General features: G+C 45.0%; 1 protein-coding gene across 4 annotated transcripts; it reads right to left on the reverse strand.

The window, feature by feature from the left end:
• Window positions 1-221: 221 nt before the first annotated feature.
• LOC132394162 (zinc finger protein 239-like) lies at window positions 222-11,810 on the reverse strand. 4 transcript variants are annotated; one of them, XM_059969976.1, is made up of 3 exons: window positions 11,786-11,810; window positions 10,583-10,657; window positions 222-4,817 (listed from the first exon to the last, which is right to left on the reverse strand). In XM_059969976.1, exon 3 carries the CDS (start codon window positions 4,066-4,068, stop codon window positions 2,983-2,985), a length of 1,086 nt encoding a protein of 361 aa, XP_059825959.1. In that variant the 5' UTR covers window positions 4,069-4,817; window positions 10,583-10,657; window positions 11,786-11,810; the 3' UTR covers window positions 222-2,982. The 4 variants fall into 4 exon arrangements, with proteins under 4 accessions (XP_059825959.1, XP_059825951.1, XP_059825966.1 ...); XM_059969968.1 differs by having other exon boundaries at window positions 222-4,373; window positions 4,701-4,817; window positions 10,583-11,803; XM_059969983.1 differs by adding an exon at window positions 6,263-6,466 and having other exon boundaries at window positions 10,583-11,803.
• Between the last annotated feature and the right edge of the window lie 8,764 nt (window positions 11,811-20,574).

Consider the following 20,574-nt stretch of genomic DNA (forward strand, 5'->3'; position numbering starts at 1 on the left):
TTCAATGATCTGAGCAGACTAGATGGTGACAAGGAAGCATCATGCACCCGACTTAGAATTGGAGACCTCTTCCCAGAAACAGAGTGGTTTCTTGCAGAAATACAGGACAAGGTGCTTAACAAAGAAAAAAAAATCAAAAATATATAAAATACAAACAAACAAGGTGATAAATGCAGAAAATGCCAAGAGAAACCAGACACAGACCAACACATTCTGGGATCCTGCAGCATTTTAACTTAATCTGATTACTTATAAAGGTACAATCTAGTGGCAAATATCATTCACAAAAATTTTGCTTTAAAATATAAATTCATGAATGATCACCGTAACTTCATAAAGGCAGCATAAATTCAAGCCTGATCTAGTTTTAGAGACAAGATCTTAGAAATTATATGATAAGCATTACTACTAATAGGACAATTGATAATAACCAACCGGATATATTACAGGATAAACAAGCAGGAACAACTCCGTCAATAGTTATGACCATTCCCAACACAAAAAAAGCATTCTTTGTCATGGCAGAAAAGCAAATTATTTTCCGTCAATCAGCATCCAAACGTTGCTACACTGTCATTCATTGCCACGCTCCACTGCTGATTCTCTTCTCATCATCATAAGTTCTTACCCCAACCATCATCCAGAGCCCCAAACTCTGCCCTGTGCAGATCCACCTTTGGTTTCTGACCCTGCTCCGTTGAACAACCAACTGATGGTTTCCCATTCTGCTTTCAGTCTTTAGAGGACAGTGGTGTTTTCTAACAATCCTTTGGGAGCAGGGAAAATTACTCATAAACTGGAAATGAGCCCTGGATAAGGAGGTTAACTACCAATGTCATTCTTCCTCAGCCCAGTGATTAGAGGGGCGAAGAACATATCAGACAGAACTGCAGTCAGCTCGACTCCTTCAGTCTACAGAGAATTCAGGGGAAACCTTTTCACCCAGACTGGTGACTGTTTGGAACAAATAGCCACAGGGAGAGCAAGAGAATAGGGAAGGATTTAAAAGACTTGTCGTGAAACAGAATCACTGGCAGGGTCCAGCCTGCCTGAGTTGACTTTCTACTGTACACTAGGTGTGTTATAAATACACTTAAGTACCGAAGACAAAGTTTAAAATAAACTGATTTATTTGTCTCAGATCCAGAATATTAAACTCCAGTCCCATTAAAGATCAATATGCAGCAGAGGAAACACCTCCCACCCAGTGACCAGGGTGCAGAACTGGGTGTGGTGAGCAGCAATTATTGCAGAGTTCAGCACCGACAGTCATTCTCAAATTTACATTCGGCAACGGTGATGGACAAATATCCAGCATGCAGCTTACTGAAACTTTCTCCCCGGTGTGAACACGGTAGTGTGTCACAAGCATAACATGCTGGAAGGTTTCACTGCTAATGTAATGGCTCTCTGCACTGTTTTACCACTGCAGAGGTAATGGTTTCTATGTAGCAGCAATGTTTAGGTTATGATGAGAGATAACAGGGTTTTGGAATGTGAGGCTATTCAATGACAGAAATGTTCTTTCTTGTGAATCTTGAAGAGATATTTTTGTGGTCTTTTGCTGGGGAGAGAGAGGAAGACAGAAATGCAGACAGTGGGTCCTTTTTCTGTTTTTTTTTTGTTTTCTTTACTAACCCTATAGTCAAAGGAGGAATTATAAAGCTCAATCACTTAATCACATATTGTGTACTGCTTGTAATTTTGGGGTACTGATTTGCAACAGGGGACACATCACACAGTATCCACCCAAACGAGATTACTTAAGTTTGGCCGGGTTGGGGGGGGGGTTCTGTCAACCCCTATATTAAGCTTTCTTTCTTTTCTTTTTCAATCTTTTGATTAATATCAAAATAATGGATATACATAGTATTGTTACACAATTGTTGGGATTAAATTGTTAATAGATAACAGAAATGGTAATATATTCAGTTCGTACAAAGGTAATAAACCTCCCAAAAATATTCAAAATACAAATGTACAGTTCACAAAAAAGGATTAATATATCCAAAAAGATGAACAAAGAAAAAAACAAAAAAACATATACCCCAAAAAAAAACTAAACTAACCATTACTAACTTAACAGAAAAGAAAATAACATGGGTTATTTATAGCATCAGAAAAAAAAACAGGACCATTAGTGTCACCCGCTCCAAACCTGCCTACATATATTAACACAAAAAAATAGGTTGGAAAGGGGTCAAATCACATCATATGAAAGTGTTGAATAAAAGGTCCCCAAGTCTGATCAAATTTCATAGAAGGTTCATATATAACACTTCTGACTTTTTTAAACATAACATAGTTAGAGAGAACCAATGAAATGTGGTGGGAGGATTACTCTCCTTCCAATTCAGCAAAATCAATCTTCTAGCTATTTATGTGAGAAATGCAATCATCTGACGCGCTGAAGAGGTTAAATGGTGCACTTCTATCATTGGTAAACCAAAAATTGCCGGAATAGGATGAGGTTGTAAATCAATATTCAAAACATTTGGACCCTTTTTCTTTTCTTTTGTTTACTTCACTGACAATATCGTCAAAGTAACAATTATAAACATCAATCATTTAATCACATATTGTGTGCTGTTTGTAACTTTGGGGTACTAATTTGTAACGGGGATATATCACACGTCATCCACCCAAACGAGATTTCTTAAGCTTGGCCGGGTTGTGGGGGAGGGGTCTATCACACACTATATTAAGCTGCTAGCTGAAGCGAGTTACATAAGGTTAGATGACTGAGTGAATCGCTTCACACATTCAGAGCAGGTAAACGGCCTCTCACAGTTGGAACTCAATGATGCACATTTAGTTGATTTGGCTGAAAGAATCTCTTCCCAAAGTCTGAGCAGGAGATCAGCCACAATCCAGTGTGAACTCGGTGGTATCTCTGTAGCTGAGATGACCGAGTGATTCCCTTCCCACACTGAGCAGTTGAACGGCCTCTCCCCAGTGTGAGCTGACTGGTGCGCTTGTAGGCTAGCTAACTGTGTGAATCCCTTCCCACAGTCTGAGCAAGTGCATGTCCTCTCCCCAGTGTGAACTCTGATGGACCTTCAGTTCAGATGACAAAGTGAATCCCTTCCCACAGTCTGAGCAGGTGAACGGCCTCTCTCTAGTGTGAACTGACTGGTGTGCTTGTAGGTGAGATGACCGAGTGAATCCCTTCCCGCAGTCTGAGCAGGTGAACGGCCTCTCCCCAGTGTGAACTCTCTGATGTACCTTCAGTTGAGATGATAAAGTGAATACCTTCCCACAGTCTGAGCAGGTGAATGGTCTCTCCCCTGTGTGAACTCTCTGATGTACCTTCAGTTGACACAATTGAGTGAATCCCTTCCCACAGATTGAGCAGGTGAATGGTCTCTCTCCAGTGTGAACTCGCTGATGTACCTGCAGTTTAGATGACGAAGTGAATCCCTTCCCACAGTCTGAGCAAGTGAATGGCCATATCCCTGTGTGAACTGACTGGTGTGTCAGTAGGTAAGATGACTGAGTAAATCCCTTCCCACAGACTGAGCAGGTGAACTGCCTCTCCCCAGTATGAACTGACTGGTGTCCTAATAGCTGAGATGACCGAGTGAATCCCTTCCCACATTCTGAGCAGGTGAAGGGCCACTCCCCGGTGTGAACTGACTGGTGTCTTAGTAGCTGAGATGACAAAGTGAATCCCTTCCCACAGACTGAGCAGGTGAACGGCCTCTCTCCTGTGTGAACTCGCTGATGTACCTTCAGTTCATATGAGCAAGTGAATCCCTTCCCACAGTCCGAGCAGTCGAACGGCCTCTCCCTGGTGTGAACTCGCTGGTGAGCCATTAGGTAAGATGACTGAGTGAATCCCTTGCCACAGTCTGAGCAAGTGAATGGCCTTTCCCCAGTATGAACTCGCTGGTGAGCCATGAGGGTGGATGACTGAGTGAATCCCTTCCCACAGTGTGAGCAGGTGAATGGCCTCTCTCCAGTGTGAACTCTCTGATGTACTGTCAGTTTAGATGAGCAAGTGAATCCCTTCCCACAGTCCGAGCAGGTGAACGGCCGCTCCCTGGTTTGAACTCGCTGCTGAGCCATTAGGTCAGATGACTGAGTGAGTCCTTCACCACAAATTCAGCAGATGACCAGCCTCTGCCCAGTGTGAACTGACTGCTGTGTCCACAGGTGGGAAACTGACCAAATCCTTCTCACCCACAGAACAGGTGAATGGCCGTGTCGCAGTGGGAACTTACTGATGTACTTTCAGTTGAAATGACTGAGTGAATCCCTCTCCACAGTCTGAGCAGGAAGGATGATCAACTTCTTAAATATCTAGACACAAACTGAAAAACTGGCATGCCATGTTCAAGATTCCCGGAGATAAATTCCTTCTCTTTTTTAACCTGTAAAAAGATTTACAAAATTCATCCATGGGTGAAGGACAACATTTCAGATGAGATCACTTCAGTTGCCAAGGTGTGATCTGATATCACACTGTTAGAGTGGGGTTCAACCCAAGATGGACAGAGAAATCATCTTCTGACTGGGCATAGTGCTGTAATCTGGCATGACCATCAATTCCCCGATGCTCTTCCTGTCCCTATAAGAATGGGGCATTTCTGCCATCTCTAATCTGTGAGCTGGCTCAGTTTTACACTCTCCATTGGTATTATTCCCTGTTCCCACTAAGGAGCATGGGTGCATGGCCCCAGAGTAACTGAAACACTCACGCAAATAGCCTTTGTTAATGTGCATCTGGGATTTTCTTTTATGTACTGTCAATTTGAAGTGCCACAGTTTTAACGCCATGTAAATGTCTCCTACCCACGTTTGGTTGGTCTGCACAGCTGTTAAAAGGAATTAGAGTGAATATTAGTATTAATTAAGGTTCTTGTCACAGTCATGGAAAAGTACAACACAGAAACAGACACTTTGGCCCATCTAAACTCTCTACACACATAACCCAACCATCCAGGTATCTATACAAACCTCTACATTGTTGAAATTGTGCTTGCATGTACGACTTGTGCTGTCTGCTCATTCCACACCCAGATGACCGTGTGAAGAAGTTTCCCCTCACGTTCCCCTTAACGTTTCACCTTTCACCCTTAGCCCATGGCCTCTGTTATAGTCCCACACCATCGCAGTGTTAAAAGCCAGCTTGCATTTACCCTATCTGTGCCCCTCTCAACTGTGGTATACCTCAAATCTGCCCTCAATCTTCTACATTCCAAGAAATACAGTCCTGGCCTGTTCAAACTCTCCTTATAATCCAATTGATCCAGACCTGGCAACATCCTTGTGAATTTTCTCTGAACTCTTTCAAACTCTTTTACATCTTTCCTGTAGGTAGGTGACCAACACTGCACACATAACTCCCAATAAGGCCTCACCAATGTCTTGTACAAAGTCAACATAACATCCATCTTCTGTACTCAGTACTTTGGTTCATGAGGGCCAATGTGCCAAAATCTTTCTTTCCGTCCCTATTGAACTGTGATACCATTTTCAGTGAATTATAGACCTGTATTCCCAGGTGCCTTTCTCCAACAACACTCCTCCCTGCCCGACCAGTCACTGTGTAACACCCACCCTGGTAGGTCCTACTAAAGTGCAACACCTCACACTTGTCTGCATTACATTCCATTTTCCGTTTCTCAACCCATTTTTCCAACTGGTCCAGATCACACTGCACGCCATGATAGTCTTCTCGCTGTCCATTACATTCCCAGGCTTGGTGTTGTCCACAACTTTGTTGAACCAGTTAACCACACTAACATCCAGATTACTGATATAGATGACAAACAACAGATCCAGCAATGATCCCTGTGGCATACCACTCATCACTGGCCCCCAGACAGAGAGGCAACCATCCAATACCACACTCTGGCTTCTCCCAAATCCAGTGTCTCATCCAATTTGCAATCTCATCTTGAATGCTGAGTGACCGAACCTTCTTGACCAACCTCCCATGAGACTTTGTCAAGTGCCTTGCTAAAGTCCATGTAGACAACATCAACTATCTTGCCTTCATCCATTTTCCTGATAACTTCCTCACAAAACTTTATAAGACTCATTAGACATGACCTACCATGCACAAAGCCATGTTGTCTATCCTTAATCAGTCCAGATCTATCCAAATGCTTATATATCCAGTTTCTGCACATATATTCCAATAACTTTCCCCCTACTGATGTCAAGCTCACTGACATATAATTTTTCAGTTTATTTTTAGAGCCTTTCTTGAACAGCAGAACAACATTGGCTGTCCTCCAATCCTCCAGTACCTCACCTGTCACCGAGGATGATTTAAATATCGGTGCTCGGGCTCCAACAATTTCTGCACTTGTCTTCCGCAGGGTCCCAAGAATCAACTTGTCAGGCCCAGGGGATTTATCCACGCTAATTTGCCTTCAGACAGCAAGCACCTCCACCTCTGTAATCTGTCCAGGGTCCAGCTGCTTTGCCTCACTTCTATAGTCTCTGTGTCTGTCTCCTGTGTAAATACAGATGCAAAAAAACAACTCCCCCATCTATCTTTTCTCCCCATCTGGATTACCATTCTGAACTTCCAGAGTATTAATTTTGTCCCTTGCAATCTTTTTGCTCATAACATATCTGCAGAATCCTTGAGGATTCTCCACCACCTTGTCTGCTGGGGCAACCTCATGCCTTCTTTTATTTCTTTAACATGTATTCACTTGCATTACCTGCACTTCATAAGTATGCCATTTGTTCCTATCTGCCTGTACCTGGTATGCACCTCCTTTTTATTGATCTGGATAAGGAAAGCCAAAGGGGTGATATAGGATCTGTTAATTTGGAGATCGAAACAAGTATTTGTCTAAGATCCCAGCGGTAAGTCTTGCAAGTGTTGCATGGCGGGGGATGGGGGGGGGGTTAAACTAAAGGTGCAGGGTGAATGGGAGCCTGAACAGATAGTGGAGGGGATGTGGAGATAGATGATGTTAAGACCTCAGACAAAGTCAGGAATGAAAAAGTTGAGCATGGTACTGTGCCTATGCTGAGGTCCGTATATTTCAATGCAAAGAGCATCGTAGGAAAGGCGGATGTGTTCTGCGCATGGATCAACAACCTGGAATTATGATACTATGATCTGACAACTGTGGACTGGGACAGGCCGCTTTATGGCAAAGGTGTACTTGCTAAGTGGGAGGTCCTCAAAGTGAAATTTTGGAAGTACAAAATTTGCTTGTCAGAATTAAAGGTAAATATAGAAACTGTAAGGAACATTGGTTTGGAAGAGATATCGAGACCTGGTGAAGTGCAAAATGGAATTGCATAACAAGGATAGGCAGGTAGGTTCTGATGGAGAATGAGAATACATAAGAAATAAATCAGTATGGTTAAAAGACAGCATGAGGTTTCCCTTGCAGAATGATAAAGGATAATCTTAAGGGGTTGCAGAGATAGATTAAGAGCAAATGGATTGCAAGGGACAAAGTTGGTCCTCTGGAACACCAGAATGGCCATCCATGTGTGGAAACAAAACAGATGGGGGAGATCTTAAATATTTTTTTCGTCTCTGTTTACTCAGGAGACGAACGCAGAGTCTGTGGAAGTGTGGGAAAGCGGCTTTCACATCGTGGACCCTGTACAGATTAAAGAAGAGGAGGTGTTTGACATCCTAAGGCAGATTAGGCTGGATAAATCTCCAGAGCATGACAAGACACTCCCTCGGACCCTATGGGAGGCAAGTGCAGAATTTGTCGGGGCCCTAGCAGAGATATAGTGATAGGAGGAGGTATCAGAGGATTGGAGAATAGCAAAGGTTGCTTCACTGTTTAACATAGAACATAGAAATCTACAGCATGTTACAGGCCCTTTGGCCCAAAATGTTGTGCCGATCATGATACCTACTCTAGAAATTGCCTGGAATTTCCCTAGCGTACAGTCCTCTAATTTTCTATCTAAGAGGCTGTTAAAAGACCCTATTGTACCACGGCCACCAGCAGTACATTCCACACACTCTTACCCCTGCCATCCCTTTAGAACCTAAAACTAAGGTCCTTCATGTTAGCCATTTCAGCCCTGGGAAAAAGCCACTGGCTATCCACATGATCAATGCCTCTCATCATCTTCTACACCTAAAATAGGCTCTAAACACAAACAAGGATATTATACATCACTTTGAGGATTTGTTGGAAATATCCAAAGTATGAGGGTACAGATCGGATAAACGTAAGCAGGCCTTTTCTACTGAGGTTTTGTCGATGACAACCAGAGGTCATGGGTAAGTGGGGAAGGTGAAAATTCAAGGGGAACATGTGGAAAGCCTCTTCACTGAAATGGTTGTGACAGCATGGAATGAGATGCCAGCACAAGTGGTGCATGTGAGCTCAATTTCACCATTTAAGCAAAGTTTGGATAGGTACCTGGATGTACGGGTATGGAGGGGTGTGGTCCCATTACAGGTCATTGCATCAGAGAGCTTTCGGCATTGACTAGATGGGCAGAATGGGCTGTTTCTGTACTGAACTTCTCCGTGTTTCTATGTCAGAGAAGTTGGCCAAATTTGATTTGAAGTGAAAACTGGTAGGAATGACGACAGAGCAGCAATGGCTGGAATTTCTGGGAGCAATTCAGGAGCAGAGTGATCGATGCATCCCAAAGAAGTGGAAGCATTGGAAAGGCAGGAAGACACAATCGTGGCTGAAATGAGAAGCCAAAGTCAACATAAAAGCCAAAGAGTGGGCAAGCAAAAGAGCAAAAACTATTGGGAACCTTTCAATAACCAACAGAAGACAACCAAAAAAAAGGTCGGATGAGCTCAGGGCATGGAATTATGATATTGTTGTCATTAATGAGTCTTGGTAGCACCCAACATTCTGAGGGATTTAGAGGATCAAAATACCCGGGCCCTCAAAATCTCATGAAAACCAAGGTTCCCAGCAGCAGTTGTCTTTCAACTTTTATTTTGGCAGGCACATACAAACTCTACACCCTCAAAATTTCACTTCTGAAGAACTTCCACTTATCGAGTTCTCCTTTGCCAGAAAACAGCCGGTCCCAAACTTTGTCAGATCCTTTTTGATACCTTCAAAATTGACCTTTCTCCAATTTAGAATCTCAACCCGTGGTCCAGGCCTCTCTCTTCTCATATATACTTTGAATCTCATGGCATTATGATCATTAATTTCTGTCACCAGCCCTGGATCATTTCCTAACAGCTTATTGCACACTTCTACGTTGGGAATTCTACGTACTGATTAATGGCACATTTAACAAACTGTACCCCACCTAGTCCTTTTCCAGTATGGGAGACCCAGTCAATATATGGAAAGTCTCTGAATCAGATTTTTTTTCTTGGCACAGTCTGCAATCTCTCTACAAATTTATTCCTCTAAATCCCTCAGACTGTTGGGTGCAACCAAGTCCCAGTAATGGCCACAATATCATGATTCCATGCCCTGAGCTTATCTGACATTCTTACGGTGTTTCTTGCATTGTGATATACACAGCGCAGGACAGTCGACACATCATGCTGAACCATTTGATTGCTGACTTTGTCTGAGGTCTGAACACATCTGTCTGGTGTCGAGAAAAAAAACTCTCCCTCAATATCATAAAAATAAAGGAGCTGGTTGTGTAATACAGAAGGAGTAGAGGCAGGCTAACCCCTATTGGCATTATTGGACCTGTGGTTGAGAGGATGAACAGCTGTAAGTTCCTCAGCAGAAACATCACCGAGGATCTCACATGGTCTATCCATACAGGCTGTGTTGTGAAAAGAGCACAACAACACCTCTTTCACCTCACATGGCTGAAGAAGTCTGGTATGAGTCCCCAGATCCTAACAACTTCCTGCAGGGACACAATTGAGAGCATACTGACTGGCTGCATCACTGTCTGGTATTGAAACTGTACTTCACTCAATCGCAGCACTCTGCAGAGAGTGGTACGGACAGCTCAGCGCATCTGTAAATGTGAATTTTCCACTGATCAGAACATTTCGTGATAGGTGTGTAAAAGGGGCCTGAAGGATCAGTGGGGACCCAAGTCACCCCAACCACAAACTGTTCCAGCTGCCACCATCTGGGAAACACTACTGCAGCAGAAAAGCAGAACCAACAGTATCCAGGACAGCTTCTTCCACCAGGCCATCAGACTGATTAATTCATGCTGATACCATTAAATTTCTATGTTATATTTACTGTCCTACGTACAAACTATTTATTATAAACTACTATAAGTTTCACATTTAGATGGAGACGGAATGTAAAGACTTTTACTCTTCATGTATACAAAGGATATAAGAAATAAAATCCATTCAATTCACCCCCTCTACTAAATGTTCTGGCATTCTGGCTTCCATTCTCCCTGCAACTTTAGTTTAACTCCACACCGCACCCCCCCCCCCCCCCACTAGGCTACTATTTCCCTTCTAGTTTTGTCCTCCTAATTAACGAAACCCCTATCACCCCTCTGAATTCACTCTGCCAGGTAATCCCCCCCTGAACAGTTTTGAAAGTGGTTTACCTGTTGTTGTTCGGGGATGGCCTCAACAGTACACTGCAATGGCAATTTAACCTCATTTCCCTTCCTGACTCTCACTCACTCTCCTCTGTACTGGACCTTGGGTGTAACTCACCTCTTTTCATGTCACATCTGCCACCTTCTCAGACTCCCGGATGATCCAGAATGCATCCATTTCCAGCTCCAACTCCTGAAGGTGAAGGGTTACAAGCTATAGCTGGATGCACATCTTGTATGTGAGGGTGTCGGACATTGGAGGTCTCCCAGCCTGCCCGCCACTGATTTGCAATGACCAGTGTATGCAAAAATCTTGTGCTGTGCAATTTTTTGCCCAGTGACAACAACAGGTGCATACTGAATTTTATATAGAGAGGTATTCATTTTAACAGTACGCAAATCACTGTCAATAAGCACTTTGATCTCCTCTGGGTTTGATCGAGTTCATCTGCAGTCTCAAACAACCTATGTAACAGGCCTGTAGCGGGTAATGAAGGATTTTTTCGCCAGAGCTTTTGCATACCATATATATGTGATTTTCTTGCTAAATGATTCTTTAAAAAGTCAGATTTCCAAATATCACTCCACTTCTTCCCACTTGCAGATTCTCCAGCAACTTTTGAATCGCCACCACACACACAGGTAACACCAGTTTCTGTATTGTACAGAAATGTTTCCCTGAACCCTCCCCCAGGTGACTGACGGTGGTGAACTCAGTGATGGCAGTGCCAATTGTCAATGAATATGAAGGGAAGAGCAGTAGTCTGTCTCACTGGAGTCTGGCACGTTTGTGATGTGAAAGCTACTTGTTGCCCAGGGCAAAGATGTTTGATATCATTATGTCCCCAGAGAATGGGTCAAAAATGCACTCACGGGTAGAAAAGTCCAGAACAAGAGGGGATAGAACAAGCAACACACACAAAATGCTGGAGGAACTCAGGCCAGGCAGCATCTATGGAAAAGAATACTAATGCTGAGTTCCTCCAGTAATTTGAGGGCGTTGCTTGGATTTCCAGCATCTCCGGATTTTCTCTTGTTTGTGATTGGAGGTTGAACAACGGTGATGTGAAAGATTGTGCTCCCTTTCTCCGAGTTCTTAAACTTTGCATTCAGACAGGTGGAGCTCAGTTCTGCCTGAGAGATCCATCGGTTCCCATTCCCTCATCAGCCGGAAGCTCCCCCGGGCCTGTGTACGGATCGTGGGGCTGAGAGAGAGGGAAGAGAGCAGAACAGCCCCGGGATTGGGGGCCTCGGTGTCCGGACTGTCAGCAATTGTCCCTCATTCGGTGTTTAAAGCCCTCGGTCAGAGAATCGCTCTTACCTGCATCAACCGTACAAGGTCTTTGGTGCACTGCGCATGCGCGATATACGGGAACATCAACATCCGCGACGCCTGCGTATTCGATCGGTGCCTTCGCGACGGCGAAATTATATGCGCAGTGCTTTCTGGTTAATCACGGTGCCATTGAAACATTCTGCAAGCACCAGTTCCAAGTCTATACTTCAGTTTTTTGTCGAAATCTCAGCAGCTCGTTTAACGCAGAAAACAGCTCCCATAAACAATACATCAGCAAACTTTCTACGTGTTTAATGCCGAAGTAGAAACTTCTTAAAAATGCAGATATAAAACACAAGAGATTCTGCTGTTGCTGCAAATGTAGAAACATACAGGTACACACAAAATGCTGGAGGAACTCTGCAATTCGGGCACCAACGAAGCAGAGAAATACACAGTCCAGACGTGCTGAAGGGGCTCGGCCTAAACGTTGTCTATTTATTCCTCTCCACATTTGCAGCCTGATCTGTTGATTTCCACCAGTATTTTGCAGAAGTTAAACACCCTTTTTGTCAATCAGTTTCCAAATGTTTCTGATCTTTCATTTGTAGCCACATCCTGCAAGTCTGATTCCTTTTCTTCCTGCCCCTGGTAAGCTCTTGGTCCCATCTCTCTTTGGAGCCCATCTGCTCCATCGAAAATTCATTCACTAGTCTGCTGTCAGACTTTGGAGGTGCATTGCAATAACCCAGCTGTGTGAGGCACAGTCCTTTCAAATTGGTGAAAGTGGCCCAAAGCTTTGAAAAGAGCAGGGAAAAAGGAGATCAACCAACTTCGTCCAGAGCCCTGAAGAATGTCAAAACCACAGTGTGCTCATCGTCGTATTCATCCTGGAGAAAATCATGTAGGAAATTCATGCAGGTGTATAAAATAATGAGAGTCATTAGTCGTGTGGATAGCCAGAGGCTTTTTCCCAAGGCTGAAATGGAAAAAACGAGGGGGCATAGGCTTAAGCTGCTTGGAAGTAGGTACAGAGAAGATGTCTGAGCTAAGTTTTTTAAACAAAAAGTGGTATGTGCGGAATGCACTGCCAGCGACGGTGGTAGAGGAGGATACAAAAAGGACTCTTAGATATGTACATGGAGCTTAGAAAAATAGAGGGCTATGTGGTAGGGTAATTCTAGGCAGTTTCTAGAGTGAGTTACATCTTCGGCACAACATTGTGGGCCAAAGGGTCTGTAATGTGCTGTATATTTCTGTGATTCCATGAAATTCAAGGGAAATCTCCTAGCCCACGGTGCGATGGCTCGTTGCAACCTGTCATCACAGGGAGAGTGAAAGGGGAGCGGCAGGGATAGATTTTGATATACTGATATGGAACAGAAACATGGGCAGGGAACAGATGAGCCGAGTGGCCTCTCCAGTGTACATATTGAGAGTGGTAGAGACAGTAAGTACCTGGGACATGGAATTTGATACCAAACTGTTTTATTTTTCACTGATTCACAATATTAAACACCAGTCTAGTTTAAGACTAACATCAACAGAATGGACTCCTCCAATGCTCAGTGATCAGGGTTCAGTCCTGGGTGCGATGTGCAGCTGCAAGAACTGCAGAATCTGACAGTAACAATCTCTCATGAACCTGCAGCTGCCTTCAGTCACCTTGATGGTTAACATTTAACATTGAGCTGATTTGAACTTCCTCCCTGATGTGAAGTTGCTGGTGTTGCAGCAGCTGGGATAATTGACATCACAAGGTGGGTTAACTGAATCAGTCTCTTCGCACACACGGAACAGGTGAAAGACCGCATCCCAGTGTGAAGCTGGTGATGTATCTGCGATGGCCGACTGAATCCTATCCGAAACGAGAGCCAGTGGATGACATCACACTGCTATCAATGACATGGCATTTATCCAATCAGATCACGGACAAGGACACATGATCGTGCTCTCCTTGCAGCGAGTGGGGTGCAATCTTCTCCAGCATCTCCGCCTCCACATTCAAGGATCGGTGGCATTCAACCACTGGTGAAGCGACAGATACAGCGGAACTAACATGCTGTTGTGTTTGTGATTCCCATACACAAATCCTTTGATTTTTCTACACTGCTAAAAGTTTACAAAGCACGTCAGTGTGTGAAGGGCAACATTTCAACTCAGATAATTTTAGTCTGTATGGTGCCTTCTGATAAAAACACTGTCACACCTCAAAACAATTTGGGGGGGAACAAGAATTCATCTTCTAACTGGCTACAGTTCCGGCATCAGGCACAATATCAAACTCACTGCTTCCCTCGCTGTATCAGAGTGCATCATTCCTCCCCTTCATCAGTCTGTGACTTGGCTTAGTTTACCCGTCTCCTTTGCATTTTGAGCTTGCACCTCACACCCACTAAGATGACATTTTATTTACACGGCTGTGACTGGAGACTTTCTGATTACTGTGTCCCTCCTGGCATCTGACGGTGGTAAACTCAGAGTCGGCAATGGTATTGAACCTCAGGAGTATGTGATTAGGCTTTCTCGTTGGAGACCGATAAACTACCGGTAGTGTGTGGCTGGATGAGTAGGTTGTTTCCAGACTGGAAGGAAGTAGCTTTTGGAGTACCCCAGAGATCAGATCCTAACCACAGTTGTTCACCGTTTAATGTCCTAGCGAAGGCAGCGAAATGTGAGATTTTCCAGTCTGCTGGTGACGCAGAGAGAGTGGAGTTGGGGGAGGGGAGGCTATTCACATGCAATCAGTACATAGTGCACTGTGGGGCTGCATTGGCGAGTTTCATTACACAGTCACTGTGTGCTATGAGGATTTTGTGAATGAAGCGCCATTCTCCAATTTTGAATGTCACGCTGCAGAGCAAGCCTATAGTTTGTATATTTAAGTTGTATTTATGGCATTGTGATAGCCAGATACTATAGCCGTCCACAACTTCTTTATCCAGGCTTTTCAATATTCAACATCATTCGTAAACTTGGCCACAGGGCCATCAATACTGTCATCCGATGTATTGACATAGAATGTAAAAAGAAATATTGCCAACGCAGATTCCTGAGGACCTCTGGGATAGTAATCTCAGGATTGCTGCCTGTGCTCTGAGCTAGCTATGAAAGAATAGCATGATCAGTATTGATGTGTGGCTGACAGATTTGTGTAGGGAGCAAGGCTTCAGATTCCTCGATCATTGAGGTCTCTTCCTTTGGAGGTACAGACAGTACAAAACGGACAGGTTCCACCTGAAGGGGTCCAGTATCCTAGCAGGCACATTTGATAAAGCTGTTAGTGAGGGTTAAAACAAATTTGGCAGGGGGATGGGAACTGAAGTGATTGGGCTGAGGAAGAGGAAAACAGAAATAAATCAAAGATAGCATGCATCAGAGATTATAGAAAGAAAAGGCAGGAAATAAAGCTTAATCAAAGCCAGTGTCATGAGTTATAGGGCAATGGAGGTGTGGTACTATTAAAGTGGAAAGCAACAAATACTGGACTGAGAGTGTTGTATTTGAATGCACGCAGCATAAGGAATAAAATGGATGATCTTGAACTTCAGCTACAGTTTGGTAAACAGGACACAAAATACTCTGCAGATGTTGTGGTCAAAGCAACACACAACACCGTGGAGGAACTCAGCAGTTCAGGCAGCATCCGTGGAAACAAACAGTTTCCAAGAAACAGTTGCCAAGTTTCACAGATGACAACTATGACGTTGTGGCCATCGTGAAACTTGACTAAAGAATGGCTGCCATTGGGAGCTGAACGTCCAAGGATATAAGATGTGTCAGAGAGATAAGTTACTAGGCAAAGGAAGCGGTGTGGCCCTGTTTACAAGAAATAATATTAAATCATTAGAAAGGAATGACATAGGATTAGAAGGTGTAGAGTCTCTGTGGGTTGAATTAAGAAATAGCAAGGTTAAAAAAGACCTTGAAAGTTGTATACAGGCCTACAAACAGCAGCCAGGATGTAGACTGCAAACTTAGTGTAACACCCTGGGTCACCTCAGGCTCGCTCAGCTCGTACTCGTCTAGGGGGAGCAGCTTTCGGCCCCGCCAAACTGGGTAATCAGCTGGTGTGGATGCTGTGTGATGTCCCCGCCTCACCCAAAAACAGACAGTACACCATAAGCGATTAAATGAGTACAATTTATAAAGGTTACTATAACTAAGTGATTAATAATGATACAGTACATATGAAGAGAAAAAATAAAGAAAAGGCGCCAAACTTATCAAAGTCCAAACCACTTCATGCACAACCATTGGAGCTCAATTACTGAAGTCTCCTGGCCACCATTCGATCCCCTCCGAACTCCTCGACTCGCAGCTCAGGACCCTCCGAACTCCTCGACTTGCAGCTCAGGACCCTCCGAGTGGTCAACCAAGCACATCTAGCTTCATCCCCCCTCCTCGGAGTACCTCCTGGCCTCGGTCCCCCGCTTAGGATCCGTTCCTCGCCCAGCCTACAGCATTGTGTCCTCTCTCTCTCACCCCCTCGCGCCGATCTGCCCAAAAGCCCGTCAACAAAAGCTTACAGACTCAGAAGAAAGAACATTAATCCCCATTTGGTTTACAAAGGAATACAATTCTCGTTATCAGTAAATTTTAACCCAAACAAGCTTCCAGCACTCTCTCGCAACAAAGGAGCATTCCTGCAAGTTAACAAAACAAAGAAGCCCTTTTCATTACATACACAGTAACAACGAAAAAAGAAGAAACCCCCTTTACACTCTCCCCCCACCAAATAAAAGTCATGTCCTCATGACTATTAAATAACTCGCAACCTTTCCTGCCAACACACCGTAACCCAAACATGAACAGTGACATCTCCTCCACACACAGTAAACCTCACGCCCTGTTCCTCAGGCGCTACTTAGGCCAACTATCTGGGAGTTCCCTAACCCTTCTGAGACCTCCATACCCCCTCACCTAACCCCTTCAGGCTCGGACACAACTGGGGATACCTTGGGCCCACTACCAACTTCTCTCTCAACCAACCTCTCACTCATGCCCCACACTGCACTCAGCTAACCCTCCCCGCTACACCTAACTCAATGGGAGAAGGGCCAAAGATCTCCTCCTCAATCGAGGGAAAGTCAGCAAAAGGCAGCATGTACCACACATCCAGCACATCATCCATCGAATCTGTATTCTTCCTCATTTCTGCGATCGGTAGCTGCTGCTTGATCTGCTCCAAACGGAAACACGTGGCCTGCACTGCTCCTGCAGTCTCTTTAGCCTCCTGTTCAGTATTCACTGCACTTCTCTACAGCTTTTTCTTCCAGATCAACTTTCAGGTTTTGCACTTCATTTGAACTGTCGATGGTCATCTTCAGGTTCCCTTCAAGCTTCTGCTTCCCTCTGCTGAGTTTTGTCTGTAATTTCTTCACCTCCGCAAACTCCCCTCTCCAGGTTCTCGGTTTGCTATTGCCCTCAGTCAGACAACTTTCTTCATTCTCTCCAACTTGTAAGTCTTCCGAATGGTTCCAGATCACTTTCTCCAGTCTCTCCATCTTCATTTCAAACTTGATCCCGTAGAGACAGTCACTCACGAGCTGCGACCTTCGCCAGCCCTAGCACGTGTCCAGAAAACACTTTAACTCGGTAGTTCTCAGCTGCTCCTGCAACGACCCCGCTTCATATTCTCCTGAGGCAAATCCAAATACCAAGAGATCATCCACATACACCAAAACTCCAAACGCCTCCTCATCCCCTATGGTCATCCACCTGCCCCGCAGGAAGGTTGCAAGGGCTCCAGATATGCCCCGTGGCATCTTTTCGGACCGGAATACTCCTAGGGAATTTATAACGGCCGTCTTCTCCTTGTCGGCCCCACTCATCGGGATCTGGCAACATCCATTCCTCAGATCCAGCACCTTAAACCACATCGCACCACTCAGATAGGCCATCGCCTCTTCGGCCCTCAGGGCCATATTCTGGGCACTGACAGTGCGCCTCTTCAGCGCAATATAATCCACACACACACGTTGCCTACGTCTTCCACGGCTTCAGGGGCCAGTAGCCGCAACCTCTCTCTCTCCGAGGTGTATTCAGCAGACAACTCCCCTCTCTCGTGGTATTTCGCAGCGTACACTCAGAGGCTTTCACCCTCAGATACTTCCCCCAGGCCGTACCACCACTGGCTCCTGTTTGAATTCGGTATCGGCACAATGCTGCTACACACGTCCGCACATGCAGCTCGAAACTCTGGGTGCATCGACAATGCCTCCAAACAGCACTCACCCACCTCCTCCGGGCAGGCCCCCAAGCGCACCAGCAGGATATTGGTTCTCTATAGAACAGAAACGGTGCCCGTCTCAACAGGGTCCGGACACATCAGCATTAACGATTCATGAACCTCAGTCTCCTCCACATTTGACTCGAAGAACTCCATTTTCACTGACCAACAGCCGTCGTCTGGATAATCACCGGCACTAGTACCCCGAATCTCCAGTGTCCTCAATGTCGTCAAGGGTAAATGCTTCCAATAACAGTTATAAAACAAACTGTACAGCAACTTAACCGGTGCCGAGGATGGCTTTAACTTGACTTCCATCCATCCGTAACAACACCTGTGCACTTGGTCCCTCTAAGCCGGGGGTCGGCAACCAGCGGCTCCGGAGCCACATGTGGCTCTTTTACGTCTGTGCTGCGGCTCCCTGTTGCTTTGGGAAATAAATGGTTGTGGCGACCCTTTTCCTGGCACATCCGACCGACTCACAATTAGATAGCCTACGGGGGTTTGCGAGCACAGAGCTTTGGAGCCTCTGCGCCATGGGGGGCAGGTTGAGGGAGGCTTAAAAGTGAGGCTGAAGATTTCGAATAAAGTTTTTTCCTTCGACTGCAGTTACCGACTCCGTGTCGTAATTTTAGCGCTGCGAGTAGCACACCGCTACATGGTCAGTATTTAATTAAAATGTATTTTATGTTAGTTTGTTAGTTTTTGAAATGTAAATCTAAATTTGAAGATTATGGTGATCTTGTACAATCTAAATAAGACGTTGTGGCGACCCATTTCCTGACACATCCGAACCGGCTCACAATTAGCCAGCGTTCAGGCTAAGGGAGATAGCCTACGGGGGTTTGTGAGTACGTGTCTTTTGCAGCATCCGTGCCCATGGGGGGCGGGTTGAGGGAGGCTTAAAAGCAAGGCTGTTTAGTTCGAATAAAGCTATCTTTGACTGCAGTTTACTGACTGTGTGTAGCACACCGCTACAACGTGTTTCTATCGCTGGCTGTCCAGAGGGGAGGTGCTGAAACGCTTTGTCGCGTGTCTGGAAAAAGTGAAAACTTTCCTGGGCAGCAAAGGGCTCACCTTTCCTGAGCTGGAACAGCCAGAGTGGCTGGAAAAGCTACACTTCATGGTAGACATGACAGCGCACCTGAACACGCTGAACACAGCTCTTCAACGGGGTAAGGACGTACAGCCCTGCACATGTTGGAGGATGTTTTGGCATTCGAGCGCAAGTTGACAGTGCTTGCCAGAGATTTACAGAAAGGCACATTGTCTCACTTCCCCAATTTGAGAGAGTTCAAACAAGGTCACGACATGATAAATTCGGAGTATTTACATTCTGCAATCATCGCAATGCAAACATCGTTTGGGAAACGCTTCTGTGAGTTCAGAGAGGAAAAAAACACATTATCCTTCCCGGTCACTCCCCTAAGCATCGATCCATCCCTACTGAATACGACTGCATTGTCAGGTGTGAGTCAACCTGAACAAGTATGATAAATATTTTAATTGCCTATTATTTTACGTATATTCATATGTTTTCATTGTTCAGTGAAATAGTCCTTTTATTTTTCAGGTTGACAGCTGGCTGATGTTATTTTTGCTGCTGGCGGCAAATTTAAGTTCGGCGTTTTTCATAAATACAAGGAGGACTCAAATAGACGTTGAGTATTTTACTTAAAAGTAACCTTCAACCCAACGTCTTTTTTTCGGAGTTCAAAATGTTTTTGTTGCATGCAGAAATGTAATTTCGTTTTCTCTGCAGGAGTTCATCAATTTCATAAATGCAACACATTATAGTTTGTTTATACATAGCATAAAGGCAAAACAAAACGTTGTATGCAGTGTTATTTGATTTTAAATGTCAAACGGGTTTTGCGGCTCCCAGTGTTTTCTTTTCTGTGGGAAACGGGTCCAAGTGGCTCTTTCAGTGGTAAAGGTTGCTGACCCCTGCTCTAAGCCTTCAGGAATAGGGTCTGCTCCTTTCGGGAGTTCGTTGGTACATTGCTGAGAACGTGCTCCCCCAGAGACCCCAAGCCGTTCCCCCACTGGGCATCCTCTAAGTTTCCCGACACCTCTCGAATCAACGGAACAACTGATCCCCTTGACAGATCCCCTTGGCAAAAGGGATACCCTAAAAACTTCCCACCAATCTCCTGCCACGGATATGATAAGCCCCCCAGCTGCGGCATTTGACTTCCAGTCAAACCACACGCATTTTCCCACACGTTCCCAGAACTGGCAGCGGTCACTTCGAGGTAATTGCACCCGACAGTTCTAACAAAGTCACCAGCCCGCCTACTCAAACTTTCAACCCGGTCCTGTCGCTTTTCCTCAGCCAAGCACTGCCACTCACCCAACAACTGAGGGGTCCGCTCCGCCCACGCCTCTGCCCCTTTAGGGCTGGACGTTATTCCAACAACCGGGCGAAGCTCACCACTGCTGAAACATCCCAACCTGTCACTCCTCACTCTCCAAACAGTACGGACAGCCCATGGTCCCACCACCATTTCGTCAGCACTAGTCGGAACTCGAACAACGACCACCAGGCTAGGAACAGCAGCCACCCCACCCAACACACACGCAGTGATAACTAGCAATCGCA

This window comes from Hypanus sabinus, chromosome 1 (genome assembly GCF_030144855.1).
Source record: "Hypanus sabinus isolate sHypSab1 chromosome 1, sHypSab1.hap1, whole genome shotgun sequence".
Classification (NCBI taxonomy): domain Eukaryota; kingdom Metazoa; phylum Chordata; class Chondrichthyes; order Myliobatiformes; family Dasyatidae; genus Hypanus; species Hypanus sabinus.

Coding starts and splice junctions, on each gene's coding strand:
- LOC132394162 (XM_059969976.1), bottom strand. CDS start 4,068: ATGGCTCAGCAGCGAGTTCAAACCAGGGAGCGGCCGTTCACCTGCTCG.